The sequence below is a fragment of the Mus caroli genome, unplaced genomic scaffold (assembly GCF_978045245.1).
Source record: "Mus caroli unplaced genomic scaffold, Mus_caroli_1 scaffold_11, whole genome shotgun sequence".
NCBI classification, from domain to species: Eukaryota; Metazoa; Chordata; class Mammalia; order Rodentia; family Muridae; genus Mus; species Mus caroli.
In genome coordinates, this window is record NW_028227266.1 from 105,745,176 (window position 1) to 105,760,165 (window position 14,990).

Below are 14,990 nucleotides of genomic sequence, written 5' to 3' on the forward strand. Positions count from 1 at the left end.
GGTGTGGTCTGAGTTACTCACAGAAGGGCTGGGCCATCAGGCAGAAGGAACCTTGGTGTGCCATACATCAAATGAATGCTATTCTGATGCTAAAGAAGGAACCTTGGTGTGCCATACATCAAATGAATGCTATTCTGATGCTAAAATTGGTCACAGACTCAATCTTTTCCCATTTTCAGAAAAATTAAGCTAACAGGATTTAAATTTTACTTCTTGAAATTTTTATAAAACTCTAGCGCCTGATATTTCTCATTTTCACTTGACACTAGTATTATAAACTCTATAACCCATCACAGGGACATTTATTTAACTACTGGACTACAGTGTGTTGAGAGCCTGTGGTATTGGCAGAGAGCCCCGAAGTTTCTCGGTGCTCATTACACACATACTCTGTTGCCATGGGTTGTTCACAGACCCTCTGGTCTCCCTGTCCTCATTGCATTTGTTGCAGGATGCACGGGTCACCCGCAGCTCTAGTGTGGCTCTGGCCAACCCCAGCTTCTGCCAGCTTAGGCTCTCAGGACAGAGGAGCAGGGGAGGGTTCAGGTTCCTCTTGTAGGCCCCAGGGGTGACTCTACAGCAGATGAGGCGGTGGGACAGTTGCTTCAGTACATTACCTTGCGCAGTGTCCGGGCAGGGAGGGCCGGGGGGGTATCACCCAGAGGGTGGTGGAAGGCGTCGAAGTGTAGGGAGTAATGACCTGTAAAGGGAATAGAACCAGAGCTCAGCCAGGGACCCTTGCACAAGCTGCACAGCAGCATCACCTTGCTGGGCACTGGGCAGGTGTGGAAAAGTCTCCTGAGAACATCTCAGCATTGAAGGCCACAGAAAACCTTTCTTTATACTGACAGGCTGCAAAATACAGGTTGCGGGGGTAAAATAATCACATTTCACACAGGAGGCCAGGAAAGATGAGTGCTTCCGAGCCCGTGAAACAGCAGGTCCAGGCAGGAGGAGTCCTAATCCGTTGGCTGCTTGATGGCAGGTTGGTGAGTGCTGTATCTAGCATAGTTGATTTTGTTGTCTTCAGCCGCCCTAGCTGGGATGGCCTAAGTTAGCTTGTAGGACTCAGAAACTGTGTTGGCCTCAAGATTCAGTAGGCTGCTCTCTGTGGTGTGGATGCTTTTTCCTTGCTGAGATGGTCTAGATAACTATTGATCTAGCCCTTGATCAGAGTTGGAGACCAAAAACTACTTAGGGGACCCGCTTACCATGCAGCAGGCTTCGGGGAGGCACTGGGGGGACCATGATGTGGCCCATGAGGGCAGACAGGAAGGGCTGGGCCTCTTGGGCTCCGCTATCCAGGCTCCAGCTGCTGGGGGCTGCTGGCACCGCTGAAGGGTGGAAAGAGATGAAGTGAACGGAGGTTACTTCTTAAACTTCCCACTTGGAGGAGCTGCCCTACAGCCTGAAGCTTCTCTAGGTGTGCTCTGTGTAGCCAGCACACAAGTGGCATTCAGGCAGGCACTACAGGTGAAAATTGGCCAAGCAAGGCAAAGAGAGATAACTGGCCAGAGATTGAAGTTACCTATGATGGCAAGAGCAAGCTGATTTCTGAAGGGTGTTTAGGACAAGGCACACTGAGAGAAAGTGCAATAGAAACTACACATCTGCATTCTCTGGGATCTGTCAGGAGAAGAAAAACCAGAAGGCCACAGGAAGGAGAGCATGCCAGCTAAGACCACAGAAAGAGCACAGGACAAAGCGCTCTTCTCAAGTGAAGTTAGATCAAGGCTCTTGCACTGCTCATGCCCTGGTGAAAAGCAGGATTGAGCCTGGGATGCAGAACAGAATGGGCCCCAGACAAAGCAGTCCAGCACCTCAGTACTGGCTCTTGGCTACAGCTGGGCGACAGATCTTTGTAAAAGGGGAGAGGAACAGTGGAAAGATTTTGTGATTTGGGGGTTGGGCCACTGCAGAAAGAGAAATGTGGAGCAGGTTTAATTGGTTCTTTCCAGAGAACAAGCAAGCAAGAGAAGGTATCTTCTGTTCAGAAGCCTTGTTCTGATGGCCCCCACTTTTTTTTTTTTTTTTTTTGGCTTTTTCGAGACAAGGTTTCTCTGTGTAGCCCTGGATGTCCTGGAACTCACTCTATAGACCAGGCTGGCCTCAAATTCAGAAATCCGCCTGCCTCTGCCTCCCAAGTGCTGGGATTAAAGGCGTGTGCCACCACCACTGCTCGGCATGATGGCACTTTTTGGAAAGGCAGCCTACATAGTCCAGGTGTTTGGTATGGGCACTATTTTAAGGCAGTGGTACCTAGAGGGAGTTCAAGATATCCAAAATTCGAGCTTTCTTGGCCCAGACATTCAATGGCGAATTCCAAGGTCTGATAGGAGTTGGGAGCCTCTAGAAAGAGCTGGAGTGTGGTCTTTGAGTAGGATATGGTCCTAAGTGCTGGGCCCATGGCATTCCATGGATGACATCATTTTCCTTCTCTCTGCTCAGGGATGAGCATGTGCTTGCAGCACAGCACACGTCAAACTTCAGTTATAAGAACTGCTTAAGCTCATGATGTATTGATAGCTAACAGCAGAAAGGAGGCCATCTGAATCTGATGAGTGGCCACTGAGCTGCTACTTGCAAGAAGGAACTCTGAATCTGCTAAGCATCAGATGGTGCTCCCTCTTCCAGGTTCTCCAGGATACTGCAGGCGCTTCTTGGTTCTGAGCACCCAAGTTCTCTCTTCCCCCAGAACAAGGGATGATACTTACAATGAAAGCCACAGATCTCAGGGAAGCAGCAGCTTAGAGATGACTCTGAAGCTTCCCCAAAAGGACCTGACAATCTAACCGCAGCTGTGTCCCTAACTCCTGAAAGAACTGCAGGTTGCAAAAGGTTACCCCAAGAGTCCAAAGGAGTTTGAGGTCAGGAACACTGTGGGGAAGAATGACAGGAAGGATGTATTTAAGATGGTGTCTGAGTGAGTCATCCCATGTCAACCAGAAGCCATAAATCTGCAGTGAGGTCAGTGGACCTTCGCCATGTGGAGTGGCCAAGAGAATGATTTATCCTAGTAGAAGAGCAATACCCACTGTGTCCTGTCATGTATCAGCATTAACAGATCTACAGCATTAGCCTGAAGTCTCCAGTGCCCAGTCCCTGGCTAGAGGGCAGACTTGTCTGGGAGTGACTGCCAAAGAAAAAACCTACAGGTGAGAGGTAGGTTTCTAAGAGGACCTAGGACAGGGACCTGGGAGTTACTCTGGCCTAGGTATTACTAATGGGAAACTGTCTAATTTACTGGCACTAAGTGTTAACCTTGTGGTTTGGATGTGATAGCTCTGGGCTCAGCTTTTATTTGGAGACACCTTCCCTCATATACCTAGGGTGGTCATGTCCAGCTCCTTACTGCAGTATGGCTTGAGGCCTGAAGCTCTTCTGTATCCAGCTGATGTGGCATCCTGGTCTGACCTGGTCTGAGCTGTGTTACTCTTGGCTAGTTTTGAGATTGAGCTGCATCTGAGGTGAAGAAAACCCATTGTGGGTTCTGGCCTCCTAGGCCAAAAAGGCCCATTGTTTTTAGGTCATTGGTGCAGAAATCCAAGAAGCCACTTTCTTGGGATGTGCGGCCTTGAGGTTAGGAAGGCATCTTCAGTAGGCTCTTTGTGGCTGAGCATCTGGCACTAATGCTCACTAGGAACCAAGGATTTGGACCTAGTGTTTGACCCCTTAAAACGGACACACTTTGTCTTCTATGATAATTGAGAGGAAGCAATGGCAGCAGGGACAGCAGACAGCACTTGGTGAGCAGGTGCAATGACAACAGGATGAAGGGACAGGGTCTGAGGGGGATAAGGGACAACACACTAGACTGCTAGGAAGTGAACAGGCACCGAGCACAACAGATGGAGGAGAGGAGAGAACTATGGGGCTAGGTTCTAGTTGGCAGACAAGCTCAGCCTGGTCCCCATTTAGGTATTGCTGTACTAAAACAAATTCAGGTGTCTGGGGCTTCAGCTCAAGGTCATAAAGGTTAGATGCTGGTTCTTATGTCAGCCTGAGGAGCACAAGGTAACGTGTCAGCATTTGAACAGCTGCAGCTTTAGGGAGTTTCTCAATTGCATGGTGTTGCACAGATGGACCCAGTAGTCACTGGCCAGAGTGGCTAAGGAATGACTGTACTTGACTGAAGCACTCAGAGCTTTCCATGCGGGAACTTACTTTTGGGAAATTCACTGTAGTATATCTTTTCCATTCTTTTGGGGATTTCATTGGCCACAGTCCGTTCTGAGCTCCAAGGAGTTTCTGACGCCCCAAAGGGAGCATTAGGTACTAAATTCTAGAAGCCAGCAGGAAGAACCTGAGGGAGTGATGCCCACAGCAGCCTGAGTTACAATGAATACCTCAAGGCAGATGGCAGTTGGGCCTCTATGAGGGCGGCCCTGGAGAGAGGGAGATATACAGATAGACAAACAGGATCCATGCCAGGTGTGGTCTAAACAGTGAACCAAGGAACTGGTTAGCACTATGTCTAGGTAGACAGACCTGGGCATTGGGTTGTGGCTCAGGGCTGGACAGTTTGTAACTCATGAAAAAGAGTCAGACACTCAAGATGGGACACACATGAGAGAGTTCCTAGAGTGGGGAAAGTACCTTTTTCAGCCATAGACAGATTGGGGTCACTGCAGGGTTTACAGGCTCCAACTACTTGCTGGAACAGGGCCCGCTGGAAGTTTGGTGGCTGAGGGAAGGAGAAAAATATCAGAGTGTGAAAACAGCCAACTACATTGTGGGAGACAGGAGGCAGGACGGCCTAAGCTCACATGAGGATATCAAAGCAGTAAGAGGGCTCATGCTGAGATGTGCCAAGAGCTCCACACCAGCCCTAGGAAGTCTGTTGCAACAGTCCAGGTATATTTGGATCCAAGCATTTCCATGGATACTTGAGACATCACCCAGGTTGTCTTGTGCAGGACATAGGTGCCTTCCATTATTTTACTGTCACATCTTTCTGTTTGCCAGAGAGACCACTGACAGAAAGGTTTAAATTCCCTGTCTGCCTCCCGAGCACTGATAGGTCTTAACTCTTGGAGAGCCCCACCCAGATCCAGCCACTAAGGGGAGAGAAAGCAGCAGCCAAACCTGTAGTCTGGCAGGTACATTGCTCTGCTGAACGGCTCCTCCCATCAGATCTGACCTCTGCTGGCAGAGAGGTGCCACTGAGAAACTCCTGGCACTTTAGGCCTAGGGCAGTTATGGGCTTGGAATAGAAAGGCAGGGGCAAACTGCACAGGGTCAAGTGTTACTTGCTGGTCCAAGCAGGGTGTCTGTAGAACTAGGTTTTAGGGGCAACCTTAGCAAGTCACACAGACATCTTCATACCATTGCTCACTACAGCTTTCTCAAGATGTTATAAAAGCCAACCTCTTATGCCAGAGCAATGGGGAATGAGTAGTCCAGAAAGCTGGCCAGAGGTTTGGATAGATACCCAAGCAAGTCTAGTCTCAACCCTGTTGCCTCATACCTGCACTGCCTTGATTTCTGGCCCTCAGATTCACTGTCCTCCTCAAAACAGGAGTCACAATCCAACAGCCTTCTTACAGAAGAATGAGGGAGGCATGCAAGACTGTGCAAAGGTTTAGCAAATGCAATGAAGGAGCCCAAGCCAACACACTTGTAGCAGAGGACAGTCAGTCAGGCTAGGTCTGCTACCTGTCCATTCTCTAGGATGGCTGCTGGATACATGGCACTGCTTGGGCGGTCCCGATGTGTAGGCAACAGCAACATCATTTCCCGGGCATGTCGGTACTTATCTGGCAGAGAGGGAGAGCCTGTAACCAAGTGAGAACAATCACGAACAGATGACAAACCACAGATGGAAGGCTCAGTGGCCACGCTTCCTTAGGACCAGGTAGGTGTCCCTCCCAGTGAGGAGTGAACTGACTCAGCAGAGCACGAGAGGAGTGAAGTGTACTCAGTGCTAGATGGTGAAGACTGTCCTTGATATCTCGGCTGACAGAGGCTACCATCATACCCAGAGGGAAAGGGGAAGGAGAGCTGAAGCCTGGCGCAGAGTTCCTGGGGTTTCTGAACCTTGTGCTCTAAGGGCAGAGGTGTGGCCTGGACACTAGCATCTTCTAGAGGTCCCGGGTGGGAGCCAAGGCCAGCTTGTGACAGAGCCATAACACAAGGACAAGACACACTTGAAATAACAATCACAATGTTCTGACTTGACACACACTTACCTTCTTCAAACACCAGTGATTCTATTTTCTGCTGGCTTCCTTTTAGGCATATCCCTTCCAGATGGTAGGCTCCCAGATCTTTGGTTCTGCCTATCTGTTGGAGCTCTGCCTATTGCAGCTCTTAAAGCCAGTCTAGCTGGAAGTGCAGGCCCCTGCACACAGGCGGGTTTGACCCTTGCCTACTTCCCTTGATAGGCATGGAACTAATCAAGAAGTTAAGGGACTTATACCAGGCTCTTGTTGTGTTGTTGGTTTTCTCCAGACAGTTTCTCTATAACAGATCTGGCTGTCCTGGAACTCGATCTGTACACCAGGCTGGCCTCAAACTTGAGATCTGCCTGTGTCTGCCTCCCAAGTGCTGGGATCAAGGGTGTGCACCACCACTACCCAGCTTCATGTCCTTCTCTATGAAGACACTGCAGTGACTCTAGCTGAGGTGCTATCAGAGCATTGAGGAACTTCCCATCTGTGGTTCTTAAGAAAACTTTCTATAGAAGCAGTAAGATAATGTGCTAGCTTTCCTGTGATAGGGTAATATGAACAGTTCTGCAAATACATACTTTATTGAATCAGACAACAGACTATCCACCAGTCCCTTCATGGCAAAGTCATCTGGACCCCAATGCTTCTGGCTGATTCAGCTCTGAGAAGCTGGGCAGTGGAGACTAGCCCACTGGCTTCAGCGGACAGGTGTCTTTCCAGATCCTAGGCAGGCTCTGAGTCCCTGAAACCCACCAGCACCTGGCCTTTCCTGAGCCTGTGGTGCCAGCACTGTAGCAATATCCAAGCAAAGCAAACCCAGGTCTTCAGCTAGCTCACTGCAGGAGTCCTTGAAAAATCCTCCTGACCAAAAAGTCTGTGTAAATACCAGCAAGTATCTTTTTTCAGTTATTTTTGTTACTTTTTCTGTTGCAGTCCTGAGAGAACCTCTAGGCAGGCTCTAGGACTTATCTTTTACAATGGCCTACAACTGATAAGGGAATGGAGAAAGTATGGCTATTTAAAGAAATTAAACTTCTTGTTTTGTGGCTTTACTGATATTCATCTTCTCTTTTAAAATTTGTGTTTTTAATAATCTCAAGAAGATAGATGTATAAAGAAAAGAAAAAAGGGGGGTGGGGAAGCTCCTAACCCCACTGCTTTTTTCCTCCTGCCTTCCCAGCTGAGAGACTGAGCTCTCTGGACAATCTCTGAATGTGACTATCCAAAAAGGTCAAAAAATAAACATCACTTTGACATCCGCTCAGTCAAAATACGGCTCATGATGCCAACTGTGCATCCATGCCTTGATCCACGCTGGGGCTGTGACGGAGCAACATCCTCCCGAAGGTCTAGGAACTCTGCTGAGGACTTACCTCCCAACTGTGGTGCCCCTCTTGTGACAGAACAAAGGACTACTGTACATTAATTTTCTTCAATTCAGCTGACTCACTTGTCTCTGCCCTAGGCAGCCAGTCCCTTGGTGGGACAAGGATGATGTTAACGTTAAGACATTTAAATACCATGAGGGCTTGTCCATTCATAGGACTTTTGAATTGCTTCAGGTGCACTCCAAAACCCTTAGGCAAGTTGGGTCTTAGTCCACTGGATTACACATCTATTTCACAGGCTTATTCTGCCTTTTGATCACCAGGGGGAGCCACGTACTTACAAGAATAAGACTGTACTTTGCAGGCCTCTGGTCTTAGAGATTTCCACAGTTACAGGAACCATAGCACAAGGTGTCAATGGGTGTCAAGGAAGGACAATGATCTTATGATGTAGGAGTGAGGAGGAGGATTGCACTCTAGACCTTATCCAAGGAAGCTTTTCCCTTCACTGACTAGTGACAAGAAGACATTAATGAATGAGCAGACCACTCACTGCCTTGTTTGCCAAGAGTACCTCCATCATTAAACTGCACATTCATTTGAAAACACTGTCTTACCCTAAGATGCTGTGCGGACTTTTAAAAATCGACCTGATTTTACACTGTGTGTGAGTGACAGCATCTACACGGCACAATGTGTGAGGCAGGGAGCGAGTCCTTTCCTTCCACTGTGGGAACTGGGATGAAACTCCTGTCACTCAGGCCTGTGTGTCAAGTGCTTTTGATCCACTGAGGCGTCCCACTGGCCCCATGCAATTGTCTCCCTCACATCCTACATGGTGTTTTAACAGATATTTGGGCATCTAACTTTCTCTGATGGCCGTGTGTAGACTACACAGATGCTGTAGTGAAAAGTGGCTCCTTTTTTTTCCTTACGCCTTCTTCTCTGGCTACCAGCTCCCTGCTTTGGGCCAAGTTCTATTTAATACTTAGTGCCTTAAAGAGGGAAGAGGCTTTTCTCAACTGTCCTGTGTCCTATTCTGGAGTTCAGCCACTGGGAGTTTGTCTCTGAAAATGGTGATCATTAGTGACGTCCTTTCTCAAACATATGTTCCTTTCCTCATGACACATCCTTTTAATTAAGAATTCGGAGAGACAACCACTTTAAAATATGTAAGTTTTAAGAACACTTTATACTATTCAGCAAGATAACAAAAGCAACAGAAATAAAGTTAACCAAGAGAAAATTTCCTCTATTTCACTCTGATGTGCTTCTTAGACAAGAGCCATACTGATTCTCCACTGAGCATTCGACAAAAGCTTTTGAGTAACCCAACCAATTACTAGTTTGCTACAGGGACAAATGATGGTGTAATGGTTAATCTTACTGCCAGTGGATTTAGGATCACCTAGGAGACAGACTACTGGGTGCAGAGAGCTGTAAGTGAGGAGGGAAGATCTACCCCAGAGGCCAGAGGCCTAAGCTAATTACACAGTAAGTTAGGAGGAAGCCAGTGAGTGTGCCTATCCTGCCGCTGCAATGGCTTCATACTTGGAGCCCAAATCAACCCTTCCTTAAGTTGCCTGTCAGGTATTCAGTCACAGCAATGAACAAAGTGACCCAATGCAGCTGGTACCAGCCAGCCTGAACTGTCTCTGCCAGCAGTCACAGCACTGAGGAGGGTTAAGTGGTATTAGAGCTGAAGAGATGGCCCAATGGGTAAGAACACACGCTACTCTTCAGAACACCAGAGTCTGACTCCCAGCACTCCCAGCAGGCAGCTCACAACAGTGTGTAACTCATGTCCCAGGGAATGTGACATACACAGAAATCATTTTTTTAATGGTTTTTTGAGACAGGGTTTCTCTGTGCAGCCCTGGCTGTCCTGGAACTCACTCTGTAGACCAGGCTGGCCTTGAACTCAGAAATCCGCCTGCCTCTGCCTCCCAAGTGCTGGGATTGAAGGTGTGCGCCACCACGCCCGGCAGAAATAATTTTTTAAAGCAGTGCCATAGTAATACTGAGCTGTAATATCCATTAATAATCTATAAGAATGGCCAGGTAAACTGTTGGATATGGCTGAAGAGCCTTTAGGAAGGGAAAACAACATCACCTGGGAGGGTGGGAGGAGAGAGTCTGTTTCTGCCGCTCTAATGAGGCGCATACTGAAAGACACTGGCAAACCCAGTGTGCAGACATTCACAGCTATGTTTTGGGCTTTCCTTCCTTCCTTTCTACTCTGAAAGTCATCTTTTAGTAAGCCCTACTCATAATGAACAGTCCTGTTTGTTTGCAAGCTTCATAGACTGTTTCCTTATGCGTGGCCCCACTTGTCTGGATCTCTTAGTTCATGTTAGGACAGCAATATTGGTAGAGGGCTGGTGAGTGTCAAGACATGTCACCTCCTCCCTGAACCTATGAGCACAGTCAAAGGTGATTAAATTAGTCTGTGACTGCTCTGCTGTGACCTTACCCACTTCTCTTCACTTTTTCAAGGTTTTCCAGGCTGGTCACTGCATCTTTCCACCAGGACATACTATATCAGCTCTTTCCATTTTGTCTGTTGAGGGTCTCACAGGATTGTGTACATTGAAAGAGCCCTTCCTTAATGTTATATGTTTATACGGTCTTTCTTTGTATACAAAATAATCAGAAGAAAAAGAACTCATCCTTCTGAAATCTGAAATCAATAGCCAGCGACTGGTTGATAGATCAGACCACTTTGCATGGCAAGCATCTCAGTGGGAAAGAACTGAGTTTTCTCCTGGGTCGTCCCTTTACTGACACAGAAACCCAATTCTGGCTACCAAGTGGCAGCATGGCAGAAAAAACTTCCCGGCAGGATCTAAAGTCAGCTAGGGAAAGGTGACCCAATCCTGCAAGCCTGGGTGCTGAAAATACAAGCATTTCTAACCCAGAGGTGGGGCTGGTAGGCAGAGAGAGAGAGAAAATGAACAGTCCCGAAGCAGGCATCACTTTTCAGGCATATAAATATCAATGCCTGAGTCTTTGTGACAAATATGATCAGTGATAAGTAAATACCCCGGTAGACATGGAATTAAAGGCAATTAAAAGGAGACAGGGGGCTGGAGAGATGGCTCAGGGGTTAGAAGCCGACTGCTCTTCTGAAGGTCATGAGTTCAAATCCCAGCAACCACATGATGGCTCACAACCATCTGTAGTGAGATCTGATGCCTTCTTCTGGGGTGTCTGAAGACAGCTACAGTGTACTTACATATAATTAATAAATAAATCTTAAAAAAAAAAAAGGAGACAGATTTTACACACGACTGGAAACCTTTCCAGGTGCTAGCCTTCATGGCCCTTTAGTGAGTGATGATGGTCCACAAGCTGGCTGTATCTAAGGTTAGACCTAAATCAGTAACAAGGGCTCCAAACTGGCCCCAAACAAAGCCAAAAGGTAAACTGACAGTAACATATGCTGTTGTTTATTTATTACTGGCCTAAGAAATGTAGAAGCTAAGAAATCTAGAAGGTAAAACTGATAATAGTAAATGCAGGTTGTTTTTAACCTTTAGGTGTGCCCTAAATTTAGACTACCCAGAACAACTCTGAGCTAGCCACAGGCTAAACCAAACTTAGATTTTTTCCCTCCTTAGTGGGTATGAAAGGTGGAGAACTGCTTGTACACTCAAGGCCTTGTCTATGCTCTCCCCTTAGGAAGGAGATTTTGTACCCATCAATAAAAACTGCACAAGGAGGCCAAGCATGGCGGCCCTTCCTGAACCCCAGCATTTGGGAGGCAGAGGCAGGTGGATTTCTGTGATTTCCAGTAATCCTGGTCTACACATTGAGTTCCACACCAGGTAGGGACTACATAGTGAGAATTTATCTCAAAACAACAACATCAACAACAAAAAACCCAAACAAAAATCCTCTCCCCAAATCACAAAGGCATCAACTGCGCAGCCTCTTGTCTTCTAATCCCTGTTACTTTTCATTCAACTAGAAACCGCCCTCTCTCCTCACTTCATTTCCCTTTCCTCGACATCTACCCAATTCTAAACCTGCTTATTCCGACACTCTGGGAATGCCCGTTCTGTTCCCAATCTTTCCCAAAGATTTCCTCCACTCCTTGTAGCTTCTTGTAGATTTATATTGCTGAACTTACCTGCTCTTTTGACTTCTAACTCAGAAAAGTTTAACTCTCTCTTTCCCTCTTCCATATCTCTCCTCCAGGCTGCTGGTGAGAATTCCAGCTTGCCTGCCTTGTTATTTTCCTCTAACTTCAAAAACTTCTTTATCGGGCTGGAGAGATGGCTCATTGGTTAAGAGCACTGACTGCTCTTGCAGAGGTCCTGAGTTCAAATCCCAGCAACCACATGGTGGCTCACAACCATCCGTAATGGGATCCAGTGCCCTCTTCTGGTGTGTCTAAAGACAGCTACAGTGTACTTATATATAATACATAAGTAAATCTTTAAAGAAAAAAAGACCTTCTTTATCAATCTACAAAAGGAATTCAGTGTCCTTTGGTGACAACAAGGCCACTCTCAAAGACACAAGGACAGATGAAAGGAAGACAAATAGAGTTCACAAAGCTTTGTATTCTCCTTCAGCAAGCAGCATCCTGTCATCCTTACCTCGGGTACTAGAAGGGGCAGAGGTGATCATCTGGGATGGAGCTGAATGTGTAGAACTCAGGCTGGAGGAAGAAGGGCTTGCCTGGGACGAGGACAGAACAGAGACGTTGGTGACTGAGCCCTGGTACCTGGGGTTGTGATATGCAAGCTGCAAAGGAACAGAGATGAGCACATCTGAGAGCTCAGTGCTGTAACGCTGGCAGAGACAGAGCTGGCTTATGCACTCATGTCCTAGAGGACCCAGGCCAAGTGACAGATCCTTTACTGCGGACCCTGCTAGAGGCTGCACTGATGGCATGCGCTAAGGACAACCCACACCATCCACATGGAGCAAGACAGTTGCGTTGGCTCTATTGTGCTGTACATGGAGAAGAAAGGAGGACTTAGCTATCAGGTTTGCCAAATAGGACACTAATTTGGCAGAAGATCTTGGCCATGCAATCCATAAGAGCAGATAGGTCTGAAAAATGCAGCATGGGAACTAAGACTTGGGGTAGTTTAGAGAAAGAAGGCAGCCTTGCTAGCTATGGAGACTCCAGAAAGACGAGTCCTCTAGCCGTGGTACCCTGCTCATTCTTGCATAGCTCAGGTACCTGCATGTGGTGGTAGAGGTCTTCAGGAGCTTCACCCATAGAGTTATCACCCATCATCATCATGTTTCCTGCTTCACTAGATGCATGTGAGGAGAGAGAGGATGAGGAATGGCGGCCTGTGCCCATCAAGTTCATGGGGCTGTGATCAAGAACAGGAAATAGGAAGGAATCAGGCAATAGCTAAGAAAGCATGCTAGGCAGTAGGAGGAAAGGACAGATGTATGAACCTGACATGTAACCCAAGCCAGCACTTGTTTGCAGGATTCTATAGCCAAAGTTCACACCTGTCTGAGGCCTAGAGGAGTTCTGAGCCTCACTGCCACTGGCCTGAGAAGGCTTATGCTAGTGCAATCTCTTTAGAGTTAAATGGATTACAGCCATTCAGAATGAAAGCACTAGCAGTTTATCAGGAGGAATGAGAGACAGAGATGACAAGTCAGGTCCAGGATCCTATACTCTTTCTATGGAATGTTAGTCTGAACATTGCCTAACCCAGCATACACTATTTTAAGATCTGTTCTGAGAGCAGAGGCATCTTACTGATATGAAGATACTATCAAAAGAGATAGATATAAACTATCTATGGTTATAAGTATCCCAACAACTTTCCTCTACCAACACTAGCAGGCCCTCTTCATTTGTTCCTCTTCTCATTAGCTGAGTAGCCACTCTACTGAGCTGCACGCTGGAAAGTAAACGAATCTAAGAGAGAAATTCGTTGCAGTAAATTTCTCTCCTAAAGCTGGCTTCCTGTCATAAAGGCTTTGAGTATTCCCACTTGAGACTGCTCAGGTCAGAACTCTTGAGCTCTGAGCAGTCATTGCTTGAATGCCACACCACTGTCATTATTCCCTTCCTTAAAAACAATCAACAATCCTCACTCTCTTTGGGGTCCCATCCAAAGGTGCATGTGAGCAAGGCCCATGCTGAGCAGGCCCTGGCCCTGCCAATGCTCAGGAATCCTGCACCCCAGTCTTCTCTCTCTGGAGGGAACCTTCCCAGCCCTAATGCCATACCTGTGCCTGTGGGTCATCTTGATGTTCTCAGGGCTCATGGGGCTATGGGATGCCAGAACATTTCCCCGTGGGGTGCTGGTGCCTGAACATGCAGGACTTAGCTTATCCAAACCTGGAAACTCCTGCTGAGAAAGGAACGTTTGTTCATAGAGAGCAAAGGAGAGATAAATAAAGCTAAGACAGATAAGTTGTCTGTTGGTAAAAATGTAAAACAAATAGACAAACAAAAAGAGAATCATATGATATACTTTTGGTTTCTTCTGGACAATATCACCTTCATTACTAAATACTTCCCTAAGCATACTGGAGCCTAGACCAGATGCTATTGAGCTCCAGGTAAACTCCACTAAGAGAGAAGCATCTAGAACAGGCTGAAGTGAATCTGAGTTTCCAGGGGAGTGTTAACAGGCTTTCTTAGGTCGGATTACACAGAGCAATAGTTGGGATGGAGGAGTCAGCCGTCAGTCAGTGCAGACGCTTACATAAGAGCTGGTGCTGGATTTTATTGGATTGCTGAATGGCCCAGCTCTTACTGACCTGAGCTAAGTTTCCTGTGACGCAGTCTATAGGGAAACAGGAAACAAAGTGCTGATGTAAGGAACTGAAAGCAGCACAGCTCTATTGCAGCATAATTAAATTCTTACTAAGTACGCAGACTTCTTGGCAGAAATGTCTAATCTAACTTCCCACTGAGTGACAGAAAATATATTGGTCTCTGTGACAATTTTCCAGGTTTTCTTCAAGTTTTTCATAATATATGATGGACAAAGGCTCTTGTCTGCTGTGTATGTTTCTGAGCTGGACTGAGAGTAGCACATTTTCCCCTTTCTTCTTCCAAAGCAGGCATAGTGTTAAACTGTTTCTATAATGTGCACAGTATGGACCTGGATGCACATGGACAAGCACTTTGTGCCTTTGTTGTAGTGATCTGATTGCAGAGATGTGACAGGGACCTCTTGGGTGCCAAGCTCTCCATTACCTGGGCTTCCAGCTGGGATGAGAAGTCTGCACAGAGCAGAGACCAGCGGTGTGTGCAGGAGCCAGTGTAATGAGGTGGAATCCCCATCAGACTCAGTAATGCTACTCAAGTCCTTACTCACCACCACCTTGGCTTTAAGGGGAAGCATATATGTTCTGCATCTCTCACATGAAACACCATGGAGGACTCTCCCAGGAAGGAGACATTTTGTGAGCTACAGAAATTCCTCTGGAAAGTGAGCCAGTCTCTCACACTGTGATGAACTTCTTTTCCTATTTTTGCTTTTAATGCTGTCCATTC

The 14,990-nt window shown here is 46.9% G+C and overlaps 1 protein-coding gene across 3 annotated transcripts in view; it reads right to left on the reverse strand.

The window, feature by feature from the left end:
* Nucleotides 1–14,990, reverse strand: part of Dock3 (dedicator of cytokinesis 3) — a 296,390-nt gene that overhangs the window by 2,292 nt on the left and 279,108 nt on the right. Inside the window, exons 47-53 of one of the 3 annotated variants that reach the window (XM_085827985.1) lie at nt 13,712–13,833; nt 12,696–12,834; nt 12,103–12,250; nt 5,656–5,774; nt 4,597–4,684; nt 1,212–1,334; nt 618–700 (exon numbers count right to left, since the gene is read on the reverse strand). In XM_085827985.1, coding sequence (XP_085684111.1) covers nt 618–700; nt 1,212–1,334; nt 4,597–4,684; nt 5,656–5,774; nt 12,103–12,250; nt 12,696–12,834; nt 13,712–13,833 — 822 coding nt within the window. Of the gene's footprint in view, nt 1–617; nt 701–1,211; nt 1,335–4,596; nt 4,685–5,655; nt 5,775–12,102; nt 12,251–12,695; nt 12,835–13,711; nt 13,837–14,990 lie in introns of all 3 variants that reach the window. The other 2 variants (XM_021171370.3, XM_085827986.1) reach the window with 2 other exon arrangements.